The 25,157-nt window shown below is 68.1% G+C and overlaps 1 protein-coding gene across 1 annotated transcript; it reads left to right on the forward strand.

The window, feature by feature from the left end:
- Positions 1 to 11,222: 11,222 nt before the first annotated feature.
- Positions 11,223 to 24,406, forward strand: DES (desmin). Its single transcript, XM_050969677.1, has 9 exons — positions 11,223 to 11,867; positions 17,303 to 17,363; positions 17,904 to 17,999; positions 19,528 to 19,689; positions 20,369 to 20,494; positions 21,780 to 22,000; positions 22,438 to 22,481; positions 22,981 to 23,063; positions 23,538 to 24,406. The coding sequence occupies exons 1-9, from the start codon at positions 11,326 to 11,328 to the stop codon at positions 23,577 to 23,579; spliced, it is 1,377 nt and encodes a 458-aa protein (XP_050825634.1). The 5' UTR covers positions 11,223 to 11,325; the 3' UTR covers positions 23,580 to 24,406.
- The last annotated feature ends 751 nt before the right edge of the window (positions 24,407 to 25,157 follow it).

Below are 25,157 nucleotides of genomic sequence, written 5' to 3' on the forward strand. Positions count from 1 at the left end.
ATGGGCCCCAGGGGGTGGTGGTGGGGGTTTCAGGAAGGGACTGGCCCCGTGGGGGTTAACCGCACAAGCCGTCCAAGGAGAGATTGCACAAACAAGCCCGTGGTGGAGCGTGGCCAAGATCCGGGCTGGGCGCCCTTAAGCTGCAGAGCTGGAGCTGGGAAGAAGGGGGTGTCCGCGGGGGGTGGGGGGAATGGGACACTGGCTCTCCCAGCCAAGCGCTGGAGCAGGGCAAAGCGGATTCCCGTGCACTGACGCTGGGCTGGGCCAGCCGCCAGGATGCCTGAAAAGTCCCATCCTGCTGGGGCCTGGCCAGTGGTTAAACTCCACCTCATCTCTGTGCATGGAGCCCTGCTCCCCCCGGCACCTGGCCCTCTCCCCATCAGTGCCCCAGCCACACCCACGGGGGACCATGGGGCACAGCAGGCCGGGCCCATCTCAGCCCAGCCAGCTGGCGAGTGCCAGCCCTGAGAAAGCCCTGTGGGGTGAGCTGGGGGCACCAGGCCAGTCGGAGGTGATGGATCAAGAAGCCAGGAGCCCCTTTTCCCCTGGGGCCCACTGGACCCACCTAAGTCCAGCTGATTCAGGTGCCCAGCCTGGGCCAAGAGGCGCTTTCTAGGTGTCCCTTGCCGGGGCCCAGAGGCCGACGGGCCGGGCCGGGCGCCAACTGAGACAGAACAATCTCCTATTTAGACAATAAGACGCCCTGAGCTGAGGGAACGGGCCGACGGGTTCTTCCTACTTAGGAGAAAGGCTCCTCGGAGCCGCATGGCTGTAAAAGGAGCGGGGAGCCGGGCGCGCTGGGGCAGATGGGCCGGGGGGGCAGTGGGGGGCCACGTTCCCAGCCTCTGTGTTCATCACACAATGATGAATCCTTGGGAGAATGCGGGAGGGATGGAATGGGGGCAGGGATGCACAGGGAGAGGCCAGTTCCTGCCCCCCAAGTGGGGGTGCCGCAGAGAATGGGGCAGGGGGTCCTGGGAATGGATCTGCTGCCTGTGCCCCACACACGTGTCCTCTCGAGCAGCAGCTGAACCTTTGTGAGCTGAGCAGCCGGGTCTCTGGCTCCCCCAGCACCCAGGGCCATTGGGGGCTCTCTGCGTGGGGGGTGCTGGTGGCGAGGAGGGATGTGGGGAGGGATGGAGGTCAGGCGCCTGCGGTTGGGGAGGTTGCCTGAATGCAGCTGGTTTCACTCATGTCTAAGTCGGGCCCTGACCCCTCCGAAATCCAGCCTCTGGCGCAGCATCCCAGGCCTCCAGCCCCTCCCAGCTGCGCCCGGGCAGGGGGCCTAGCTGTGGTTCCCAGGCATATCCAGCTCGGCAGTGGGTCAAAGGAGGAGAGGGGCCGGCCCTGGCACCTTCCCCTCCAGCCCCTACTGGGGGCTCAGCCATGTGCATCCTCCCCCCGGCTCCCTAAGGAGATGGTTCCCCTCCCTGCCAGGCCTTGCCCCATCATGCCCAGCAATGCCACCCCCTCGAGGCTCCCCCCACATGGCTGTCCTGTTCTCCCCCCACTCCCCTGTCACCGTGAGCTGAGTCGGACACTGGCAGTGCCCCGGTGCCCCGGCTGGTCTCAGCATGGCCTGTTCGCATCCCATCACTTGGGCAGGATTCCCGGGTGCGGTGACGTGGGCCGCTCTGGGTCGCCCCGGCTGCCACCTCTCATCATTCGTGGAAGATCCTGGTTCTGCTCCGGTCTTGGTTCCTCGCAATCCCCTCTGAGAACCTCCCTCCGAGGCTCAGGGTTGCCTCTGGCAGAGCGAGGCCAGTGAGATGGGCCTTACGGGCTAGTCCCCCCCACACCAGACCCTGCCCCCTAGCCCTATGGTTCTTCGTGGCAGGGCCCACCCCCTCTGTCTGTGCACAACAGGGCCCGGTCCCCTGGCAGGGCAACAGTAACACGGTGCATTGTCACATGCTCCAGCCGGGGGATGCCGTCCTGGCCCATGGACTGAGATTCACAGCGCTGAGCCTGCCCGGGCTATGGGGGTCTCTCACCCCGCTTGGGCTCAGCCATCCGCCAAGGGGCTGGCGGTGGGAATAGTGGCACGGGGGCTCTGAGGATGCAGGAGATCTGGATGGCCAAGAAGGTCCCGTCTGGCCCTGGATCGAGCCGTCGGAGTGCGGCCTATTGCTCGTGGTTCCCTATCCCTTGAGCTCAGTACTAGGGACACAGGGACCCAGGAACAAAGAGCAGAATTGGCCCCAGTAGGTGCCTTGTGTGAACAAGTGGGAATTTTCTGCTGTGTGCCTCAGTTTCCCCTGCATGCTGCATTGTTACCCAGGGTGTGGGAAAGGGCTGATAGCTGTCTGGGCAGGCAAAGTGACATAGCCATTGGGTCCACCCAGCTGGCTGGGGCATGGGCCCCATGTCAGTGGAGGCTCTGAGAAGACAACAGCCAATCCTGTACGTCGATCGCTAGCAGCCAAGGACCAGGGAGCCCCATCGTCCCAGGTAGGGAACAAAGGGCTGTGGGGGTGAGGTGGGGGATAAGCGGTGGCTGCTGGACTGTCCTGGAGTCTGACGGAGGCCAGAGGAAGAGAGAGAGTTGGAGCCAAACCGAGGGGTCACTGCGTGGCTGGGCTCTGGGCTGACCAGGAGGGACTTGGCTGTAACCTTCACTCCCCTGGGCTCCCCGGGCTGGTCCAGGTGACTAATCACCCGCCTGTCGGCCGCGCTGGCTGCGCATCCCTGCAGACGCTGGTGGGGGGGGTGCTGCCCCCCAAGATGGTACAAGTCTCTGTCACAGAGTGTGGGGGAGTCAGGGCTCTGCGCCTCCACTTCCAGCGACTCACCGGGACTCTCAGCCAGCCAGTAAAGCAGAAGGTTTATTAGACGACAGGAACACGGTCCCAAACAGGACTTGTAGGTACAGAGACCGGGACTCCTCAGCCAGGTCCCTCTTGGTGGGTGAGGAGCTCAGACCCCGGTTCTGGGCCTCCCTCCGTTTCCCCAGCCAGCTCCAGACTGAACCCCTCTCCATCCCTCTCACTCAGCCACCCAACCCCAGCCCCTCCTCCAGCCTTTGTTCAGTTTCCCCCTCCCGCCCCCTGCCCAGGCAGAAGGTGTCACCTGGTCCCAACCCCCTCCTGGGCTCAGGTTACGACGGGCAGCCGGGCAGCTGCCACCCCTTAGTGCTGGCCGTCATCCCTCAGTGAAGTTCCCCCCTTATTTCCCAGCCCCATCTAGTATTAGTGCAGCATCTCGGGGAAACTGAGGCACACCCCATGTTAGCAGAAGACAGTAAACTAGTAAAACTTCCATGCACCATTCCCAGGTTAATACTCCCTGCTCCCTACTCAGTTACGGTCTCCACTGGGGTCTGTCTCCGTGGGACTCGCTGCCCAGGGCTCAAGGAAGTGTGGGCGGGGGGGCTGCAGGCCCAGGGGTCCAGCCCCAGGAGGCGATGAAGGCGCATGGCTTCCCCTGGAGGGACAGTGAGACTCCTCGGGGGCCTGGACCACTGATGGGGCCTCCCAGAGCCTGTCCCGACGCTGGGGCTGTGACCCCAACCCTGGGGGGTCTGAGACACTGGGATTCCTCCTCCCTCCTGTGATTTCACTGACCCCTTCCACGCAATCCCTGTGGGGCATGGGGGGGAGTGTTGGCTGATCCCCAGGCTGGGCTGGGGCAGGGCCCCACTGATGGGGTCAGGGCAGCTGTTCTCCCAGGCTCCCTTCTCCTCACTGCAGGCGGATCTCGAAGCGCCAGTCAGTATCTGCAGCCCCTGCCTGCCGCAACCGGGGCTCCCTCCACCCTGCCAGCCACCTCCCCGCTTCTCCGATTCCTTTCCTATGCCGCGAGGGCCAGACCTGGTGCCTCAGCTCTCCCTGGGCCCAGTCCGCCCCCGGGTGGCTCCAGCGTAACTAAAGGGGTGAGCCCACAGCTCGGATCGGGGCGCAGGGATCATGCTGGGCGGGGCACCGCTTGGCGGGAGGAAGCTTGGGGCAGGTATGGACGGGACGCTGCCCATCGCTATGGGGTTTGCCCACCCCACGGCCAGCCGGCTCCCTGCTTGCTCCAGGCCACCCCAGTGCCCAGCCCCTGGCACCCACTGCTGCCAGCCCTGCCTGCCCAGCAGTGCCCCTGCCCCCCACGACACAGGCCTGCGATGGTCCTTCACGCTTTGGGGCCTGTTTCCTGGAAGCTGTCTCTTCAGGGGTGCTGGAGCCGGGGCCAGGGCAGCCGGGCGGGAATTGGCTCCCCTGGCCCATGGCTGGCAGAGCAGAGGGCTTGGGGCGATGCTGACACCCCGTCCTCACCACCCAGAGATTACAGTGATCCCCGCAGGGCCAGGGCTCTGTGCAGGAACCTGCTTCCCCCATGGGGGGGACCCTGCTTGTCCCCCCTATGGCTTGTGGGGAGCAGGAGCTGGGCCAAGTGGGGAGGCATGTGGGGTTGGACCATGGGGCAGATGTGGGGTGCAGGGGGTTAGATTATGGGGTAGGAGTGGGGAAAAGGGGGGTTGGATCAGGGGGCAGGCATGGGGGAGTAGGGGTTGGATTGTGGGGCAGACAGGCAGGTGTGGGGGCAGGTATTTGGATCATGGGGAAGACCTGGGGGCAAGACTGTTGGATCATGGGGCAGGGGCAGGTGTAGGGGGGCGGGGAGGTTGGATCATGGGGCAGGTGAGGGGCGCAGGGGGTTAGACTGTGGAGAAGGCATGGGGGCTTGGAGTGGGGGCAGACGTGGGGTGGGGGGATGGATCATGGGGCAGGCATGGGGGACGGGGAGGTTGGATCATGGGGCAGATGTGGGGCATAGGGGGTTAGACTGTGGAGAAGGCATGGAGGGTTGGACTGGGGGCAGAGGGTTTGGATCATGGGGCAGGTGTGGGGCGCAGAGGGGTTGGATTGTGAGGTAGGAGTGCGGAAAATGGGGGTTGGATCATGGGGCAGGCATGGGGGGGTAGGGGTTGGATTCTGGGGCAGGCAGGCAGGGGGCAGGCATGGGGGTTAGGGGTTGGATTGTGGGGCAGGCAGGAAGGTGTAGGGGCAGGTGTTTGGATCATGGGGAAGACCTGGGGGCAGGAGGGTTGGGGCAGGGGCAGGCGTGGGGGGGCCGGGGAGATTGGATCGTGGGGCAGGTGCGGGGCGCAGGGGGTTAGACTGTGAAGAAGGCATGGGGGCTTGGAGTGGGGGCAGGGGGTTTGGATCATGGGGCAGGTGTGGGGTGCAGGGGGTTAGACTGTGGAGAAGGCATGGAGGGTTGGAATGGGGGCAGACGTGGGGCGGGGGCTGAATCATGAAGCAGGGGCAGGCATGGGGGGGCGGGGAGGTTGGATCGTGGGGCGGGGCAGGCGTGGGGGCGCGGGGAGGTTGGATCATGGGCCAGGTGTGGGGCGCAGGGGGTTAGACTGGAGAAGGCATGGGGGGTTGGAGTGGGGGCAGACGTGGGGTGGGGGGTGGATCATGGGGCAGGGGAGGCATGGGGGTTAGGGGTTGGATCGTGGGGCAGGCAGGAAGGTGTGGGGGCAGGTGTTTGGATCATGGGGAAGACCTAGGGGCAGGAGGGTTGGATCAAGGGGCAGGGGCAGGCGTGGGGGGCGGGGAGGTTGGATAGTGGGGCAGGTGTGGGGCGCAGGGGGTTAGACTGGAGAAGGCTTGGGGGGTTGGAGTGGGAGCAGGGGGACTGGATCATGGCGCAGGCGTGGGGGGCTGGGGGCAGACAGGCTTGGCGCGGGGCAGGCAGGACGGATTCTCTCCCTCAGACAGTTCGATGTTTTTCCTCTCCCTCCTGCCCCCCTGGTATTGGGATGACACCCCCCATCTGGACATACCTTCCCTTTAAAGGCCGGCTCCATCCCTCAGGCAGGGCCAGCCCCCCCCCCCCCCGGGAGTTGCAGCATTACGCCATCCGCTCCCGGCCTGGGAGGGGCGCCAGCTCCGGGGGGTGGGGGCCAGGCTGCCCAGGGGCTCCAGCTGGCCCCATGGGCTACCCCTGCAGGGTGGGTCCAGGCGGAAGGACCCCGGGGTGCGGGTGGTGAGAGCAGGCTGTTTGGAAGCAGCCATGCCTCCCCCATGGGTGCACAGGGACGCAGGGAACAGCAATGCTGTAGCAGATGAGGCACCGGCTCTGCGCCCGAACTCCTGGGTCCTTTTCCTGGTGCTGCCAATGACTCAGTGGGTGGCCTGAAGCTAGTCCTGGGACCGCTCCCTGCCTCAGTGTCCCTGGAGCTGGCTGACAGGTTCCAGGATTCTGCCCCCATGCCCACAAGGATGCCAAGCAAGCAGGGCTCTTGTCTCCAGCCAGGGTGTGGGGTGCGGAGCATCGCCCTGGGTCAGGGCTTTGCTGTCAGTGTGACGATGTGGGAATGTTCTTAACGTTTTCTCCGAGTGCTGTGTGGGTGCCTCGGTTTCCCCTATGCATTTCCCAAGTGTCTAGGGGAGTGCGATTTTTGCAGAGCCCTAGGGGGCAGGTGTGACGGTGTCTGCACAGAGAATGGCGACACCCTGTCTGCTGGCAACTGATGGCCTGGGCCCCTCCCCAGCAAGGTGCCAGCTGAAGGTGTTGGGGACAAAGAGATCAGGGGCCTCCTGGCCTGGGGGAGGGACAAAGGCAGAGGAGAGGCTGGAGAGAGTCAGTTTGGGGCTGGCTGGGGAAATGGAGGGCAGCCCAGACAGACTTCCTGGCCTCCCCTGGCCCCCCAAGATGGACCTGACTGAGGGGGTCCCGTTGTCTGTACCCGCAAGGCCTGTCTTGGGCTGTGTTCCTATCGTCTAAATAAACCTTCTGTGTTACTGGCTGGCTGAGAGTCCCGGTGAATTGCAGAAAACCGGGGCTGCAGGGCCTTGTTGCCCCCAACTCTGTGACACTGAGCTCCCCTGGAAGGGGGGAATTGGGGCAGGGTGTGGGGTGGGCTCCGGACGCTCCCTGGGGGCAGGATTGAGCCTCCTGCCTCCTTGGCTGTAGAAGCCTCCCCAGCTGCTGGTGCGGTTGGGTTTCCCCCTCAGCCCGCTGGGTCCCTGGGGGCAGGGGCTGTGTAGCTGGGGTCCCCTCCTGCGCCCACCTGGGGAAACTCACCTGGGTGCAGCACTTGGCATTGCTGCTTGCGCTGCCCTCGGGAGTGGGGGGGGACATCAGGGCTCCCTGCAGCCAGGTCCCCGTTCCTCTGCCTAACGGGAGGGCACAGAGCAGCGGATCCTGGTGTCTCACCACTCGGCCTGGGTGGGGAGTGACCTGGACACACGAAGCACTTGGTGTTGCCCGAAGTGTGTGTGTGGGGGTGTCTGGCGCTGAGCCAGGGGCCACAGGCAGAGCCCCCGCAGCCGGGCGCCGAGCCAGGGGCCACGGGCAGAACCCCCGTAGCCGGGCACGGAGCCAGGGGCCACGGCCAGAGCCCCTGCAGCCGGGCGCCGAGCCAGGGGCCACGGGCAGAGCCCCCGCAGCCGGGCGCCGAGCCAGAGGCCACGGGCAGAGCCCTCGCAGCCGGGCGCCGAGCCAGGGGCCACGGGCAGAGCCCCCGCAGCCGGGCGCCGAGCCAGGGGCCACGGGCAGAGCCCCCGCAGCCGGGCGCCGAGCCAGGGCCATGGGCAGAGCCCCCGCAGCCGGACGCCGAGCCAGGGGCCACGGGCAGAGCCCCCGTAGCCGGGCGACGAGCCAGGGGCCACGGGCAGAGCCCTCGCAGCTGGGCGCCGAGCCAGGGGCCACGGGCAGAGCCCTCGCAACCGGACGCCGAGCCAGGGGCCACGGGCAGAGCCCCCGTAGCCGGGCGCCGAGCCAGGGGCCACGGGCAGAGCCCCCGCAGCCGGGCGCCGAGCCAGGGGCCACAGGCAAAGCCCTCGCAACTGGGTGCCGAGCCAGGGGCCACGGGCAGAGCCCCAGCAGCAGACAACAAGCCAGGGGCCACGGGCAGAGCCCCAGCAGCCGGGCACCGAGCCAGGGGCCACGGGCAGAGCCCCTGCAGCCGGGCGCCGAGCCAGGGGCCATGGGCAGAGCCCCCGCAGCGCGGCGCCGAGCCGGGTCCACGAGCAGAGACCCTGCAGCAGGGCACCGAGCCAGGGGCCACGGGCAGAGCCCCCGCAGCCGGGCACCGAGCCAGGGGCCACGGGCAGAGCCCCCGTAGCCGGGCGCCGAGCCAGGGGCCATGGGCAGAGCCCCCGCAGCCGGGCGCCGAGCCAGGGGCCACGGGCAGAGCCCCCGCAGCTGGGTGCCGAGCCAGGGGCCACGGGCAGAGCCCCAGCAGCCGGACACCGAGCCGGGGCCACGGGCAGAGCCCCCGCAGCCGGGAGCCGAGCCAGGAGCCACGAGCAGAGCCCCCGCAGCCGGGCGCCGAGCCAGGGACCACAGACTCACAGGTCAGGCCCACTCTTGGCCCCATGTGGTCTGGGGGGGTGCCCCCTTCAGGGCAACAGCCCTTCTTGGGGATCCACTCTCTCTCGGGATCAGGTCCCTCCACCTCCTGGAGCCGCACCTCTCTGAGCCTTAGTACGTCCCTCTGTGCCGTTGGCCCCCTCAGGGAGTCCCCTCGCTCTGCACCCCCCAGGCCTCCACCCCCCGAGGGAATAATGCCTCCCCCCGCCCTGTTCTCTAGCCCAGAGAGACTCTCAGCCAGCGTAACACAGGAGGGTTTATTGGGGGTTGAACCCAGCACAGAAACTCTCTGGCCTCAGGCCTGGCCTCCCTCAGCCCAGCACATCCCAGTCCCCCTGCAGCCAGGGGGGCTCTGCCTGCTCCCCCTCTCCAGCCCCGAGCCCCCCTGCTTCCCAGCTGGGCCTCCGATATCCCGGCCCCAAGCCCCTCTGTCCACTGGCTTCTCTCCAGGGAAACAGGGTCGTAAACCTGGGCCTGGGTCTCCTCTCCTCTCAGCCCCCTCTGGCCCCTCTGGCTGGAACCAGCTGGTCAGGGCACTGGGGTCCTCTCCCCGCAGCCCATTGTCCCCACTGGCCAGACCCGGCTGTGACTCCTGTGCTGGGTCTCCGGGTCCCCGGGTCACCAGTCGCTGGGGTCTCCATCCTCCAGGCCATCGGCCGAGGTCCCGAGTCCCTCTCTGGTCCTGTGTCCCAACAGACTCCCTCTCCCCTCCCCTCGTTAAACCAGTCACACCCGGGGACACTGAGTCCCACCCCCCTGCATGCAACCCTGGAAAACGCAGAAAAACAGGCAAATCCCCCACTTCCTCACAGACGGCGAAATCTGAGGGTCCAGGTGGGGGGGAGTGGAGGTTCGCCCCTCCCCACCTAGCAAGTCAGTGGCGGTGCCTGGGTACAAAGGAGGAGCCCCAGCCCCAGGCCTGTGCCTTGCCCACTAGGCCCCAGGCGCGCTCGCCCTCCGGGGACAGAGAACAAGGCCCAGCCGCTTGGCCCCTGGCCCTCCAGCCCGGGGCGCCGGAGGGGTTAACTGGCCCCCTGCCCATCAGTTTCCTGGGCTATAAATACCGGGCGTGGGGCTGCTCTGAGGCACTCGGCTATTTTGGTCCTGAGCCGCCGCCCTGGGAATGTGCTGGCTGGGGAGCGGCTCCTGACACTGCGGGGGCGGGTGGGGGGCAGCACTGGGGATGGCGTCAGGGCTCCCAGAGTGACTCAGCCTGGTGCTGGGGAGCAGGTGGGTCTCCGGACCTGCGGAGTGGGGCTGGCCCAGGCCCCTGCCCCGGCTGTGTATGGCGGTCCCCATGCGGGGCCTGGGACGGGGTCACGGGGGGAATGGCTGGGCCATGCTGGGAAGAGGAGCCCCAGGCTGGGCAGCAGGGCCCCTCAGGGGTCGTGGAGACCCTGGTCTCTCGGCCGGGGCTGCCGTTGGTGCCAGTAGGACTGTCCTGCCCTGCCCACGTCCCGAGGGCCCCCCAGCAACAGGCGCTATGGGGAGCTGAGACCGAGGCCCCTCATCACACCTGCCCCACCTGGTCTGGGGGGTCCTGCCCAGCAACTCTCCCCATTGGGTTGCATTAGCCCCAGCACCTGCCCAAGGCCCAGACAGCCTGCAGCGCTGGGAGTGTCCCGTTCCCCTGGCCCGGCTGGGGCAGGCGATCACACCGGGGGAGCCCCTCATTTGGTGTATGCAGCACTTTGGGGGCCCTGGGAGCAACCCCCTCCCCCAGCAGGACCATCCAGTTGCCAGCTCCTCACCTCCTGCAGGAGGCTTGGCCTGGCTCCCCCCCACAGGGTGGGTAGGGAAGGGGATGAACCCAGCCGAGCTGGGGCAGGAGTGGTTGGCACCCAGCACATGCTGCATGTTCCAGACAAGAGCACTCATGGCTGGGGAGACCCAGGCAGCCCCTGGAAACACCAGGCGGGGGTGGGGGGCAGGGCTCTGGGCTGTGAGGGCCTGGGGCTCTTGCCTGCAGGGGGACTGGAGACACTGGCCTGTGGGGGGTCAGGGACACTGGGCTGTGGGGGACTGGGGGCTCTTGGCTGTGGGGGGTCAGGGACACTGGGCTGCAGGGGAACGGGGGCTCTTGGCTGCGGGGGGCCGGGACACTGGGCTGCAGGGGAACGGGGGCTCCTGGCTGTGGGGGGTCAGGGACACTGGGCTGCGGGGGACTGGGGGCTTCTGGCTGTGAGGGGCAGGGACACTGGGCTGCGGGGGACTGGGGGCGCCTGGCTGTGGGGGGTCAGGGACACTGGGCTGCGGGAGACTGGGGGCTCTTGGCTGCGGGGGGCCGGGACACTGGGCTGCGGGGGACTGGGGGCTCCTGGCTGTGGGGGGTCAGGGACACTGGGCTGCGGGGGACTGGGGGCTCCTGGCTGTGGGGGGTCAGGGACACTGGGCTGCGGGGGACTGGGTGCTCCTGGCTGTGGGGGGTCAGGGACACTGGGCTGCGGGGGACTGGGGGCTCTTGGCTGCGGGGGTCCGGGACACTGGGCTGCGGGGGACTGGGGGCTCCTGGCTGTGGGGGGTCAGGGACACTGGGCTGCAGGGGACTGGGGGCTCCTGGCTTTGAGGGGCAGGGACACTGGGCTGCGGGGGACTAGGGGCTCCTGGCTGTGGGGGGTCAGGGACACTGGGCTGTGGGGAACTGGGGGCTCCTGGCTGTGAGGGGCAGGGACACTGGGCTGCGGGGGTCTGGGGGCTCTTGGCTGCGGGGAGCCGGGACACTGGGCTGTGGGGGGGCACCCCAAGCTGTGAGGGGCCAGCGGGTCCCAGTGGTAGTTCCAGGACTGTCCGGCCAGCCCTTGCCCCCGCCTGCTGGCCCGCCCTGCCCCCCTGAAAGCCCCAGCTGTCTGCGCTGTCACTCCGGCCCGCTGGGGCTGGGCTGGCTGATGTCAGAGGGATACAAATAGCCGGAGCCTGGGTCCCTCCCTGACTCCTCTCACTGGGCTCCCACTCGCTCAGCAGCCTCTGCAGCCACCCCAGCTTCAGCCTCCGCCTGGGCTCCTTGCAGCCGCCACCATGAGCCAGTCGTACTCCTCCAGCCAGCAGCGGGTCTCGTCCTACCGCCGCACCTTCGGCGGGGGCTCCCCGGCCTTCTCCCGCTCCTCCGTGGGCAGCAAGGGCCTGGCCAGCTCCGTCTCCTCCCGGGTCTACCAGGTGTCGCGCAGCCCCACCGTGCCCAGCCTGGCCAGCCTGCGCGTCACCCGCGTGGCCCCCCTGCGCTCCTACCAGGGCGGCGGGGAGCTGCTGGACTTCAGCCTGGCCGACGCCCTGAACCAGGAGTTCCTGCAGACCCGCACCAACGAGAAGGTGGAGCTGCAGGAGCTGAACGACCGCTTCGCCAGCTACATCGAGAAGGTGCGCTACCTGGAGCAGCAGAACGCCCTGCTGGTCACCGAGGTCAACCGGCTCAAGGGCAAGGAGCCCACCCACGTGGCCCACCTCTACGAGGAGGAGCTGCGCTCGCTGCGCCTGCAGGTCGACACGCTCACCAGCCAGCGGGCCCGCGCCGACGTCGAGCGCGACAACCTGCTCGACGACCTGCAGAAGCTGAAGCAGAGGTGAGGGGGGGCCTGGTGGGCTGGGTGGGGGAACTGGCCTGGGGACCCGCCTGGCCCTGGGCCCTCAGCCCCCCATCCCTGTGCCCCATCACTGAGCCCCACACATCCCCTGTCACCACGCCCCATCCCTGCAGCCCCCATCCGTGTGCCCCACACACACCCCGTCACCGTGCCCCATCCCTGCACCCCCATCACTGAGCCCCACACATCCCCTGTCACCGCGCCCCATCCCTGCACCCCCCATCCCTGTGCCCCACACACACCCCGTCACCCTGCCCCATCCCTGCACCCCCCATCACTGAGCCCCACACATCCCCTGTCACCACGCCCCATCCCTGCACCCCCCATCCCTGTGCCCCACACACACCCCGTCACCGTGCCCCATCCCTGCACCCCCCATCCCTGTGCCCCACACACACCTCGTCACCGTGCCCCATCCCTGCACCCCCCATCACTGAGCCCCACACATCCCCTGTCACCACGCCCCATCCCTGCACCCCCCATCCCTGTGCCCCACACACACCCCGTCACCGTGCCCCATCCCTGTGCCTATCCCCCCATCACTGAGCCCCCCACACACCCTGTCACCGCACCCCATCCCTGCACCCCCATCACTGAGCCCCACTCCCCCATCCCTGCACCCCATACCCCCCAGCACCTGCCTCCCCAGTGCTAGGCACCCACCCCAGCACCTGCCCATCCCTAATCCCCAGGGCCCTTCCCAGCAGCCTCCCCTCCCACCTGCCTCTGTCTGTCTCTGCCGTCTGACCCACCCCTCCCGCTCCCATCTAGCAGGGATGCAGGGGGCAAGGTGGCATGTCCCGCTGCAGGAGACCCTGCGCCTGGGAACCCTGCGGCCCCTTGCTCTCTGGGCCGTGGCGCGGCTCTCCAAGCTCTCCGCTTTCCCAGGGTGCCGGGGCCTGGCTGTGCCTGGACGGCCTCAGGACGAGAAGGAGTGTCACCTTCTGAAACCTCGTCCCGGGGACCACTGGCTCTGGGATGCTGGGGCCCCAGGGGTTACAGGAAAGCAGGGGTGTCATGGAGTCCCCGGGCGATGCTCTGGAACTGCCCCCACAAGCCAGGCAGGACTTTGGGGAGCCTCCTCTCCCTCAGAGCAGACTGTCTGCAGGGCAAGAAGCTCCCACGGCTTCACCTCCTGGGTCTCTCCTTGGAGCATTCAGCATCCTCTGCCCCTCCATGCGCTTCCCACAGCGAGCCTGCCCCAGCGGGGTCCTGGGGAAGCCAGAGGGTCCTGGACCCCCACTTTGCAGTCAGACGTGACTCTCAGCCAGCCAGTAACACAGAGGTTTATTCGATGACAGGAACAGGGTCTAACACAGAGCTTGTAGGTACAGCGAACCGGACCCCTTGGCCAGGTCCATCTTGGGGGGCAGGGAGGCCAGATCCCAGTTCTGGGCCTCCCTCCATTTCCCCAGCCAGCTCCCAACTGACACTCTCCAGCCCCTCCTCTGCCTTTGTCCCTCTCCTGGGCCAGGAGGCCCCTGATCTCTTTGTCTCCAGCACCTTCAGCTGGCACCTTGCCGGGGAGGGGCCCAGGCCATCAGTTGCCAGCAGACAGGGTGTCGGCCATTCTCTGTGCAGACACCATCACACCTGCCCCCTAGGGCTCTGCAACAATCACCCTTATCCCACCACCTAGATACCTGAGAAAGGCATAGGGGAAACTGAGGCACCCACCGTATTCGGAGAAAACATTAAGAACATTCCCACTTTGTCACAGGGGGTACCTGGAAGCCCCCTGCCCTTACCCAGACCCAGAGCTCCGTGGCACTCAGCTGCCCTCAGCCCAGGGCCACTGTGCAGCGGTGCCGTAGGGAGGGAGGAGCCGGTGCCCGCAGAGGAGAGCATGGCAGTGCCCGATGCGGCCCACTCAAGGCCAGGCCAGAAGCACAGGAACTCAAGCAGCACAGCGTAATCTCTGGGGCAGCCCATGGGCACTCTGGGCCCCTGCTTGCTCTCTGCTTCTCTGCACCCTGGGTGTTTGGGGCCAACCCCGCCTGTAGCAGTGCCATTACGCAGGGGTCGCCCCAGACACAGGGGGAGCTGCCCCATTGCAGGAAGGGGGCTGGCATGGGGATGGCTCATTTCAGCTGTGCAGAGATCCCCCCGCACCTTTCTGTGCCAAGCGGCACTGGGGCTGAGCAGAGAGCTTGGCCTGGCCTGGCTGCACTGCATGCTGGGACCGCTCGTCTCCCCAGGCCCCACACTGTCTCAGCACTCAGGGCTGCCTCGTGCCCTCCTGGGGAGGGGAGGGGGGGCATGCAGCTCACTAGCTGCCCTAGCTCCCTCCCCACCGTGCCCATGATAGGAGGGGCCGAGGGCAGCGAGCCCTGTGGGGTGTGGGGGCCAGGCTCTGGGGGAGGGTCCCGGCAGCCACCATCAGGTTCATGCAGCGCTGCGGGGGAACCTGTCTGGGCCCCTACCTCTGCCCCACCCACCCCGCCCCGCCCGCAGGCTGGGCTGCTGGAGCTCTGCCCCGCCCCACAGAACTCAGGTCCGGGGGGAGGCAGCTGGAACTGTGGGAACCCTGAGCCGGCTCCAGGACATGCAAGGGGAAGGATGTCTCTGCTCTCGGGGGGCAGTCCCAGTGCAGCTAGAGGCACAGACGGAGCTCGCTGTGGGGGGAGAACCGCCCTGCATGCTGTGGGGCATGGAGAGGAGGACATGGCTTTCAGAGGGGCTCCCTGCGCTGATCCCGCAGCCCCCACCAGGGACTGATGCTTAGGTGGTGGCTGGCTCGGGCAGGGGAGCATCGAGGGCAAGATCTGTGGATCAGGGCGGGCACTGGCCCCCAGCGGCACTGCTCGTGCTCCAGGCACGTTCTGAGCCAGGCCGCTCCAGACCGGTGCCCGCTTCCACAGAGCAACTGGGCTGGCTGGCTGGGGTGCCGGACGGGCACAGGCTGAGTGCACGGGACAGGGGAGGGAGCCAGCCCTGGCACCATGCCACACCCAGCCCTGACATTAAGGGGGTGAGTCTGGAAAGGAGCAGCAAAGGGAGACCTTGTGGGACTGGCAGACTAGGTGGCGTCCTGTCCCCTGTGTCACTGGGGGGATCCCCTGTGTCACTGGGGAGGCCCACCCCACAGACAGGGCCCTCAGGTCAGCACCGCACCCGGAGGGCACCACAGCAATGTCTAAGCCTGGCAGAGCAACACAGGGCAGGTGGGGGAACCCCTCCCACGTGGCTGGAAGATCCGTGTCCAACCCAGCGACGGGTCTGTGCCACCCCCGCCCGCTCAGCCTTGCTGTGCCAAGAGCCCCGGTCTCGTCCGCTGCTGGCTGTCCCTGACGGCTGGCACCATGGGGCTGCAGGGACAGGGGACCATGATCCCAGCCCTCCAGAGAGCAGGGCCTGGGGGGGCCGTGCAGGCAGCCTCCTCCCCAGCCCCTGAGGGCCTGCTGCAGCTCCTCCCAAAGGAAGCGGGGCAGAGACCCAAAGCCCCGGTGACCAGCTCCCCTGCCCTAGAGCTCCCAGCGCTGCCAGGCAAGGGCCAGCCATGAGCCGCACTGGGGGTGCTGGGCCGGGGGGGAGGGGCGCTTGTCTCTGGGCTCTGCCAGGGCTGAATGTCACCCAACCGAACAAAGCCGGAACAGCTGGCGTCAGCGCCCCCCCTCTGCTGTGGCCACCATGAATCAGCAACCTGCCCCCGGAGCCCGAGCCGCAGCCTCTCCGGGCAGGACCCCTGGCTGCACTGACGGGCAAGAAGTCCCTGCGCCACCTGCACCCTCCACCCCCATCACCCCATCCGGGGTCCCTGAGCCCCATGTACCCCCCAATTCACTGCCCAGGGACCCCCACCAGCTGCACCCTCCACCCCCATCACCCCATCCGGGGTCCCTGAGCCCCGTGTACCCCCAATTCACTGCCCAGGGACCCCCACCAGCTGCACCCTCCACCCCCATCACCCCATCCGGGGTCCCTGAGCCCCGTGTACCCCCCAATTCACTGCCCAGGGACCCCCACCAGCTGCACCCTCCACCCCCATCACCCCATCCGGGGTCCCTGAGCCCCGTGTACCCCCCAATTCACTGCCCAGGGACCCCCACCACCTGCACCCTCCACCCCTATCACCCCATCTGGGGTCCCTGAGCCCTGTGTACCCCCCAATTCACTGCCCAGGGACCCCCACCATCTGCACCCTCCACCCCCATCACCCCATCCGGGGTCCCTGAGCCCTGTGTACCCCCAAATTCACTGCCCAGGGACCCCCACCAGCTGCACCCTCCACCCCCATCACCCCATCCGGGGTCTCTGAGCCTCATGTACCCCCAAATTCACTGCCCAGGGAGCCCCCACCACCTGCAACCTCCACCCCCATCACCCTGTCCGGGGTCCCTGAGCCCTGTGTACCCCTCAATTCACTGCCCAGGGACCCCCACCACCTGCACCCTCCACCCCCATCACCCCATCCGGGGTCTCTGAGCCCCATGTGCCCCCCAATTCACTGCTCAGGGACCCCTCACCACCTGCACCCTCCACCCCCCATCACCCCGTCCGGGGTCCCTGAGCCCCGTGTACCCCCAAATTCACTGCCCAGGAACCCACCACCACCTGCACCCTCCACCCCCATCACCCCATCCGGGGTCCCTGAGCCCCGTGTACCCCCCCAATTCACTGCCCAGGGACCCCCACCACCTGCACCCTCCACCCTCATCACCCCATCCGGGGTCCCTGAGCCCCGTGTACCCCCCAATTCACTGCCCAGGGACCCCCCACCACCTGCACCCTCCACCCCCTGTATCACCATCCAAGGTCCCTGAGCCCCGTGTACCCCTCCAATTCACTGCCCAGGGACCCCCACCACCTGCACCCTCCACCCCCTGTATCACCATCCAAGGTCCCTGAGCCCCATGTACCCCCCAATTCACTGCCCAGGGACCCCCCACCCCCGGACCCTCCACCCCCTATCTGGGGTCCCTGAGCCTCATGTGCCCCCCTCACTGTCTGGGGTTCCTGTACCTCAGGTTTCCCCCTTCCCCCATATCGGAGCCCTGTGTCCCCAAATCTCCTCTCTTTGCCCCTGGTATTGCAGCCCCAACTCTGCATCCTACCCCTGCAAATCCCCCAGCCCCCCATGCCCCCGCCCCGGCCCCTCGGCCGGCTCCTCTATAAGGAAGGGGCAGGCGTGCTGTGCGGGGTGACCTCAGCCTTTGTGCTGGGCTCTGCTTTTGACTATAATAGGAAACGGGTTCCAGGCCGCTGGCCCCCAGCCAGCCCGCCGGGAATGCGGAACAAGGGGCCCCCCCTCCAGCGCCTGGGGGCTGTGCCGGCCCAGAAGCCCCCTCCCCTGGCAGCCTGCCTGTCCGTGCTTCGTCCCTCTGGCCTTGGGCTGTCCCTCCACCTGCCCCATGGTCGGCCCTGCCTGGCTCGCCCTGCCTGCCCCCCGCCTGATGCCCCCTCTCTGCCCCCAGGCTGCAGGAGGAGATCCACCTGAAGGAGGAAGCTGAGAATAACCTGGCTGCCTTCCGAGCAGTAAGTGCCCACGTCTGCAGCCTGTCCTGCCGGGCCTGGCTGGGACCCCCCCGGGGCGGGGAGCGCGGAGCAGAGAACCGGGCTCCCTGCCCCCTCCCCAGCAGAGAGCCCCAGGCTACAGACCCTCCCTCCCGCAGTGTCTTCAAGGCCCCCCCCCCCCCCGCAGCTGGCTGTCTTCAACGCCCCCCTCCCCGCAGCTGGCTGGGCCGGCCTGGCACCCCAGGGCTGAGCTGCCCCCACCCACAACCCCAGCACCAGCAGGAGGGGCCCCGTGGGCACAGAGCAGCGGGCTGCAGGGTTAGCATGTGGCAGAGCTGTGCCCACACCCCACACACCCAGAGGGTGACCACTGGCAGCCAGGTGCCCCCGATGGCCCCATGCTAAGTCCCCCTGCCCCTGGGCACGGTGCCGCCGGCCCTGTCCGGTGCCACTGGTGTCACTCAGCACCTCTGCGGCCCCCCACCCGGGCAGGGCCCTGCTGCCGATGCTCTGGGCGCGGGCCCTGCAGCTCCCTGAGCCCGGCTCCCTCTCGGCCGGCAGGACGTGGACGCGGCCACGCTGGCGCGCATCGACCTGGAGAGACGCATCGAGGCCCTGCAGGAGGAGATCGCCTTCCTCAAGAAGGTGCACGAGGAGGTGGGTCCACGGAGAGCCCTGCCCCGCCCTTCCATACTGGCCTGGGGCCCTGCCCCCCTTGCCCCCCGATTACTGCCCTGGGGCCCTGCCCATCCCCCCAGTAACCACCCCGGGGCCCTGCCCATCACCCCCATTACTGGCCCGGGGCCCTGCACCCCCTGCCCCCCAATTACTGCCCTGGAGCCCTGCCCATCTCCCCAGGTACTGCCCTGGGGCCCTGCCCATCCTCCCCATTACTGGCCCGGGGCCCTGCACCCCCTGCCACCCAATTACTGCCCTTGGGCCCTGCCCATCCCCCCAGTTACTGCCCCAGGGCCTTGCACACCCTGGGGCCCTGCCCCCCAGTTACTGCCCCAGGGCCCTGCCCATCCCCCCCGTTACTGGCCTGGGGCCCTGCACCCCCTGCCCCCCAATTACTGCCCTGGAGCCCTGCCCATCTCCCCAGGTACTGCCCTGGGGCCCTGCCCATCCCCTCTGTTACTGGCCTGGGGCCCTGCACCCCCTGCCCCCGATTACTGCCCTGGGGCCCTACCCATCCCCCCAGTTCCCACCCCGGGGCCCTGCCCATCCTCCCCATTACTGGTCCGGGGCCCTGCACCCCCTGCCACCCAATTACTGCCCTCGGGCCCTGCCCATCCCCCCAGTTACTGCCCCAGGGCCCTGCACACCCTGGGGCCCTGCCCCCCAGTTACTGCCCCGGGGCCCTGCCCATCCCCCCCGTTACTGGCCTGGGGCCCTGCACCCCCTGCCCCCCAATTACTGCCCTGGGGCCCTGCCCATCTCCCCAGGTACTGCCCTGGGGCCCTGCCCATCCCCCCTGTTACTGGCCCAGGGTCCTGCCCCCCGTACCCCCCGATTACTGCCCTGAGGCCCTGCCCATCTCCCCAGGTACTGCCCCGGGGCCCTGTGCCCCAATTACTGCCCCCGGGACCCTGCCCATCCCCCCAGTTACTGCCCCAGGGCCTGCACACCCTGGGGCCCTGCCCGCCAGTTACTGCCCCAGGGCCCTGCCCATCCTCCCTGTTACTGGCCCAGGGCCCTGCCCCCCCTGCCCCCCAATTATTGCCCCGGGGCCCTGCCCATCTGCCCAGTTACCACCCTGGGGTCCTGCACCCCCTGGGGCCCCACCCCCCCAATTACTGCCCTGTGGCACTGCCCCGACCCCCTGGTTTCTATCTTGGGGCCCTACCCAGTGGGGATGGTCCTCGAGTCAGGGCTGGCTAAGGCCTGTGTTCACTGCTGACCCGGTGCTGGGGTGTGAGGGGCAGTGGGGCTGGAGCTGGGCTTGGGCTGGGGGTCAGTGCTGGGCTGGGGGTGACTGGGGAGTCAGTGCTGGGCTGGGGTTGGCTGGGGAGCTGGGCTGGGGGCTCTCTGGGGGTCAGTGCTGGGCTGGGGGTGACTGGGGGGCTGGGCTGGGGGCTGTCTGGGAGTCAATGCTGGGCTGGGGGTGACTGGGGGGCTGGGCTGGGCTGGGGGTTACTGGGGTCTGTCTGGGGGTCACTGCTCTGACGCTGCCCTCTGGCTCCAGGAAATCCGAGACCTTCAGGCCCAGCTGCAGGAGCAGCATGTCCAGGTGGAGATGGACGTGTCCAAGCCAGACCTGACGGCCGCCCTGCGCGACATCCGCGCCCAGTACGAGAGCATCGCCGCCCAGAACATCTCGGAGGCCGAGGAGTGGTACAAGTCCAAGGTCAGGCCGGGCGGCGCTGGGGGCTCTGCTGGTGCCATGGGAGTGGGGGAGTCGGCGCTGGGCTGGGGAGTGGCTGGGGGTCAGTGCTGGGCTGGGGTGTCTGGGGGGCTGTCCAGGGGGGAAGGTGTCTGGGAGGCTGTGCTGGGCTGGGGGGTGACTGCGGGTCAGGGCTGGGCTGGGGGTATCTGGGAGGCTGCACTGGGCTGGGGAGTGACTGGGGGTCAGTGCTGGGCTGGGGTGTCTGGGGGGCTGTGCTGGGGGAAGGTGTCTGGGGGTCAGGGCTGTGCTGGGAGGTGTCTGGGGGGCTGTGCTGGGGGGAAGGTGTCTGGAGGTCAGGGCTGTGCTGGGGGGAGTCTGGGGGGCTCTGCTGGGGGGAAGGTGTCTGGGGGCCTGTGCTAGGTTGAGGGGTGTCTGGGGGGGCTGCGCTGGCCATGGAGGTGGGGCTGGGCTGGGGACCGCTGTGCGCACACTGCCCCATGCCCCCGGAGCTGGCTCCTGGCTCCCAGTCCGGGGCAGGGCGGCTGGGGTCCGGTCACAGCGTGGGGCTCTGGGCTGAGTTGCTGCCCGCCAGGGCCTGTGGGGAGCTCAGAGCAGCGCCAGCCCAGCACCGGTGGCCGCGTGAGCCCCAGCTGTGCCCCGGCTGCCGGCTTAGCTGCCCTCTCCGGGCCCCTTCCCGCAGGTGTCCGACCTGACCCAGGCCGCCAACAAGAACAACGACGCCCTGCGCCAGGCCAAGCAGGAGATGATGGAGTATCGGCACCAGATCCAGTCCTACACCTGCGAGATCGACGCCCTCAAGGGCACGGTGAGCAGCGGGCAGGGCCAGGGCCGGTGCCGAGGCGGGCAGCGGCTGGCAGGAGCCGGCCATGAACCCGCTGTCTGGGCAAATGGCCCCCACAGACAGGAGGGGCAGGGGACAGGCCTCTCGCAGCTCTGCCCTGTCCCTGCTGGGCCCTGGGGCGCTCTCCTGTTTTGGGGTGTGAGCCCCCCCAGAATCCGCTCGCCTTCCCTGAAACTCCTCTCATTCTCCAGCATCTCCTCCCCCAGCTTTCGTTCAGCATCCCGGGTAGAGGTGTCACCTGGCCTCTGCCCCATTCCTGGGTTCTCACGTTACCTGCTCAGGTCTCCTCCCTCCGGCCAGTCCCTCATCCCCCAGTGCAGACCGTCCTCCCAGGCCAACACCCCCCACTCAGCATTCACAGCCCACAGTAAGAACAGTCCCAGTTCATCACAACCCCCCATACACAGCTCCATCCCTATGGAGCTACCCTCCTGTAGCCTGTCTCCTTGGTCCTGGCTCTGCCCCGTCATGGACCCCCAGGATCAGGGCCACGGCCCCAGCTTGGGGACAGGCTCTGGGAGACCCCATCAGCCGACCAGGTTGCCAAGGGGTCTCACTCTCCCTCCAGGAGAAGCTTCATTGCCTCCTGGGGCTGGACCCCTGGGCCTGCAGCCCCCCTGCCCCCTCCCCCCCCCCGTGAGCCCCGGGCAGCGAGTCCCACGGAAACAGACCCCGATGGAGACTTGTACCATCTTGGGGGGCAGCGCCCCCTCCGCCAGTGTCTGCAGGGACGCGCAGCCAGCGCGGCCGACAGGCGGGTGATTAGTCACTTGGACTAGCCCAGGGAGCCCAGGGGAGTGAAGGTTACAGCCAAGTCGCTCCTGGTCAGCCCAGCCACACTGCAGGGATCCCTCGGTTCGACTCCATCTCCCCGTCCGTGGGATCTTCTCTGTCAGCCCCTGGTTGCGCCTGACTGCTCCCTTCGCAGAGGTGGGGCCAGCCATGGCCATTGGCTGCCTGGTGTCTGGGGCCTGGTGACTGGCTTTGCCATTGTCCCCATGGAGTCTCCACTGATATGGGGTCGGCCTCAGCCCGTCCCCCTCCAGTGACCCACTTAGCCCCAGACAGCCGGGCACCATGCACAGCTGTGTCTTACCCTGCCCTGAGTGCAAGCGGTCCCTTCCCCCGCCCAGGTGACACTGCCGCGCAGAGGGGAAACTGAGGCACACACAGGCTTCATACAACGATGATGTAAAATTCCCACTGTCCCTCACGGAGGTGCCGGCTCTGACACGGTCTGTCCCTGCAGAATGACTCCCTGATGCGGCAGATGCGGGAGCTGGAGGAGCGCTTTGCCGGGGAGGCGAGCGGCTACCAGGACACCATCGCACGGCTGGAGGAGGAGATCCGGCACCTGAAGGACGAGATGGCGCGGCACCTGCGCGAGTACCAGGACCTGCTCAACGTCAAGATGGCGCTGGACGTGGAGATCGCCACCTACCGCAAGCTGCTGGAGGGGGAGGAAAGCCGGTGAGCGGGCGTCTGCCCAGCCCGGCCCCTGCCCCTGCCGTCCTGGGTGTCGGCTACTGGGGGAGCAACACCCCCCCTGGCCCGAGGGGGAGCTCCTGGCGGGTGATCCTGGTCAACCCACCCCGGGGAGCCCCAGCGTGGGGTGTCCCCAGGCACCCCCCATCCCGGGGAGCCCCATAGCGGGGCCCCAGCCAGCCCACCCCAGGGAGCCCCAGGGCAGGGTCCCTCCAGGCAGCCCACCCCAGCCAGCCCCAGGCCAGGGCCCCCCTGGCCAGCCCACCTCAGCCAGCCCCAGGCCAGGGCCCCCAGCCAGTCTACCCCAGGGAGTCCCAGGACAGGGGGCCCCCAGCTAGCCCATCCCGGTGTCTGTGGGGCTCAGGGCACCTCTCTCAGTGTGGATGTAGCACTAACCCCTTTTCTTTCTCCGTGTGCTGCAGGATCAGTCTCCCCATCCAGACCTTCTCGGCGCTCAACTTCCGCGGTGAGTGCAGGGCAGGGCCCAGGCAGGGCAGCATGCGGGGCACCCTGAGCCCCCTGCGGTGGGGCTGCAGGAGGGCCCCATGGCTGCTGTCTGTGCTGTCGGCCAGCCCTGGCCTGGCCCAGCCCGCCGGCCTGCTGCTTTACCCAGGCCAGCCAGTGCCTGAGTCCATATTCACCCACCCACCCACAGCCCCCGCCTGCCCCCAGCCCCTCGCCTTGTGCCCCTGTCCCCTCACCTGCCATGGCCAGCCCCTCGCCCCATCCCTCCATGGTCCAGCTGTGCCCCCCACCCCCTGCCCCTTTCCCCATCTCCCCCATGGCCCAGCCCCTTACCCCATCCCCTCACCCCCAGCCCCTCACCCCATCCCCCCCATGGCCCAGCTCGTGCTCCCCACCCCCAGCCCCTCACCCTGTCCCCCCAAGGCCCAGCCCCCCTGACTCCTGGCCACTCACCCCCCCCCCCCCACCCTGCCCCAGGCTGACTCTCCTCTCACCTGCAGAGACCAGCCCAGAGCAGCGAGGCTCAGAGGTTCACACCAAGAAGACCGTGATGATCAAGACCATAGAGACGCGTGATGGGGAGGTGAGCAGGGGCGGGCGGCTGGGTAGGGAGGGGGCCCATGCACACGGGCGGGGGCTCACCTGGCTCTAGCCATGGCTGGGGGGGGCGAGAAGCCCCAGCTTCCCAGGGGTCCCCTGGGGTGGAGTGGAGGGCTCGGATCTGTCCTGGCCCAAGCTGGCTCGTTCCTGACTCCAGTGGGGGTTTTCAGGTTCCTGTCCCACCCCCATGGCACTGTACTGCAGGCTGTGCTTAACGTAGACTCCTCGGCTGGGATCCAGGCTCCTGCCACCCATGTGCCCGGGCCCGGCGTGGGTGGGCAGTGCGGCTGGCTGGCGCAGGCTGTGCCCCGGTCTCTGTGCAGGGCGGAGACCCAGGGCGACCCGGCCAGAAGGGAGGGTAGTGTTTGCCCCTTGCGCCAGCCCCCAGGCCAGCCCGGTGCCAGTCCCTGGGGCTCCCCGCGGGACTCCCGTCTCACCAGGGCTCTCTCCCGAGCAGGTGGTGAGCGAGGCCACGGAGCAGAAGCACGAGGTGCTGTAGATGGTGCCGGCCGAGCGGCTGCGGAGAGACGATTAGCACCGTCCGTCCCCACCGACGCTCCCATCCCGCCCCGCTCCTGCCCCAGCCCCTCCTCCATCGTCCCCAGGGCATAACTTCCCACGCCTGCCTCCCTCCACACCCCCCCGTCTCTCTCCTGCTTCTGAAGTGCTGTGTTGGGAGCTTGCCCGGGGGGCCCCAGAGTCAGAAGTGGGGCTGGGTGTCGGGAGCAGGGGGACACAGGGCCGTGGCTCGGGGGGTGGGGGGAAGGGGAGGCCATTGCAGGCTCCCAGCAGCAGATTCTGCATCCCAGCCCCTTGTCCCCTGTACTCACACGCACCTTCCCTGCACCGCCCAGGGCCTGGCAGGGGCCTGCCTCCGCCCAGGCCTGGGGCCCCGGAGCTGGCATTTCTCCTGGGCAGACCCGGCCCTGCCCAGCCTGGGAGGGGAGACGGAGACTGGCCAGCCCCCCATGTCCCCCAGCCTGAACCAAAGCCATGGAGCTCCCCGTAGCGCCCATCGCCCAGGGAACTGGGGCTGCTGCCGGCTCTGTGGGATGGCGAGGGTGGGGGGACCAGGCCCCCAGGAGTGTGCCAGGGTCAGGCTGGGGGAGTCTGCAGGAGGCTCCCCACGGGCAGGGAGCAGGGCGCGGTGGGACCCGCGGGAGCCTAGAGAGGATCCGGGTAAGTGAAGGAAGCAGGCGAGGGAGAGAGAGGCAGAGAGAGATGGACAGAGGCCAAGGGGCTGGGGGCACCGCACCCCCACCTGGCCCCCGCCCCACAGTGTGTACGCGACTCCCCCAGGCTGCTGAAATAAACAACGGAGCACGACCCCGCCTCTGAGTGCTGCTTGCGGGGCCGGGCTTGCCCGCCTGCTGGCCTCTCGGGGGCCTCCGGGCGCACCCCGGCCAGCCCTCCCCTGGGGCAATCCTGCCACTCACCCCTCTCCAGCCAGGGCCAGCTGGGGGGCACCCAAGGGGATTGGGGGCCCTGGAGCAGCCAGCATGTGGCTCCCTGCATCTGGGCTGAGCAGCTCCCCGCACGCCCCGGGGGGCTGGCTTGTCCCGGCTCTGGTTGGGAGGCAGCTCAGCAGGGCCAGCCGGGTCCCCCAACCCTCCTGCCCATTTCTAGGGTCCCTTGGGGGTTTGCCTGCTTCGCTGTGGGGAAGGCCCCTGGGCAGAGCCAGCCCTCGGTTTCTTCCCTCTTCGGAAGCTGGGTAGGGAGGGGTCATTGTCCTGCCTTCCCTGGCTCCCTCATGCCCCTCCCCAGCACGTCTCGCTCTGTCCCGGCTGGGCAGACTGGGGTGTTCTCTTTACACGCTCCAGGGAGAGTGGCCGGGGTTATTTTCAAGCATTTTTCTAGTTTTGAATTTACGTTTTCACAGTTGTGGGGGGTCAGGGCAGTCGGGCAAGCGGGGGTCGGACAGTAACTACTTAATGGCGGTCGCTCTCCACATTCACCCACTTCAAGCTTTAAGATACCCTGAGGGCCTGGCCATAAAGTCAGCTTGAGTGCAGCCTCAGCAGCAGCTCTGTGGCCCCGCAGCACGCGGGTGTTTTCACCAGAGTCGCACTCTGAGGGG

This window comes from Gopherus flavomarginatus, chromosome 10, assembly GCF_025201925.1.
Source record: "Gopherus flavomarginatus isolate rGopFla2 chromosome 10, rGopFla2.mat.asm, whole genome shotgun sequence".
Taxonomy (NCBI): Eukaryota; Metazoa; Chordata; order Testudines; family Testudinidae; genus Gopherus; species Gopherus flavomarginatus.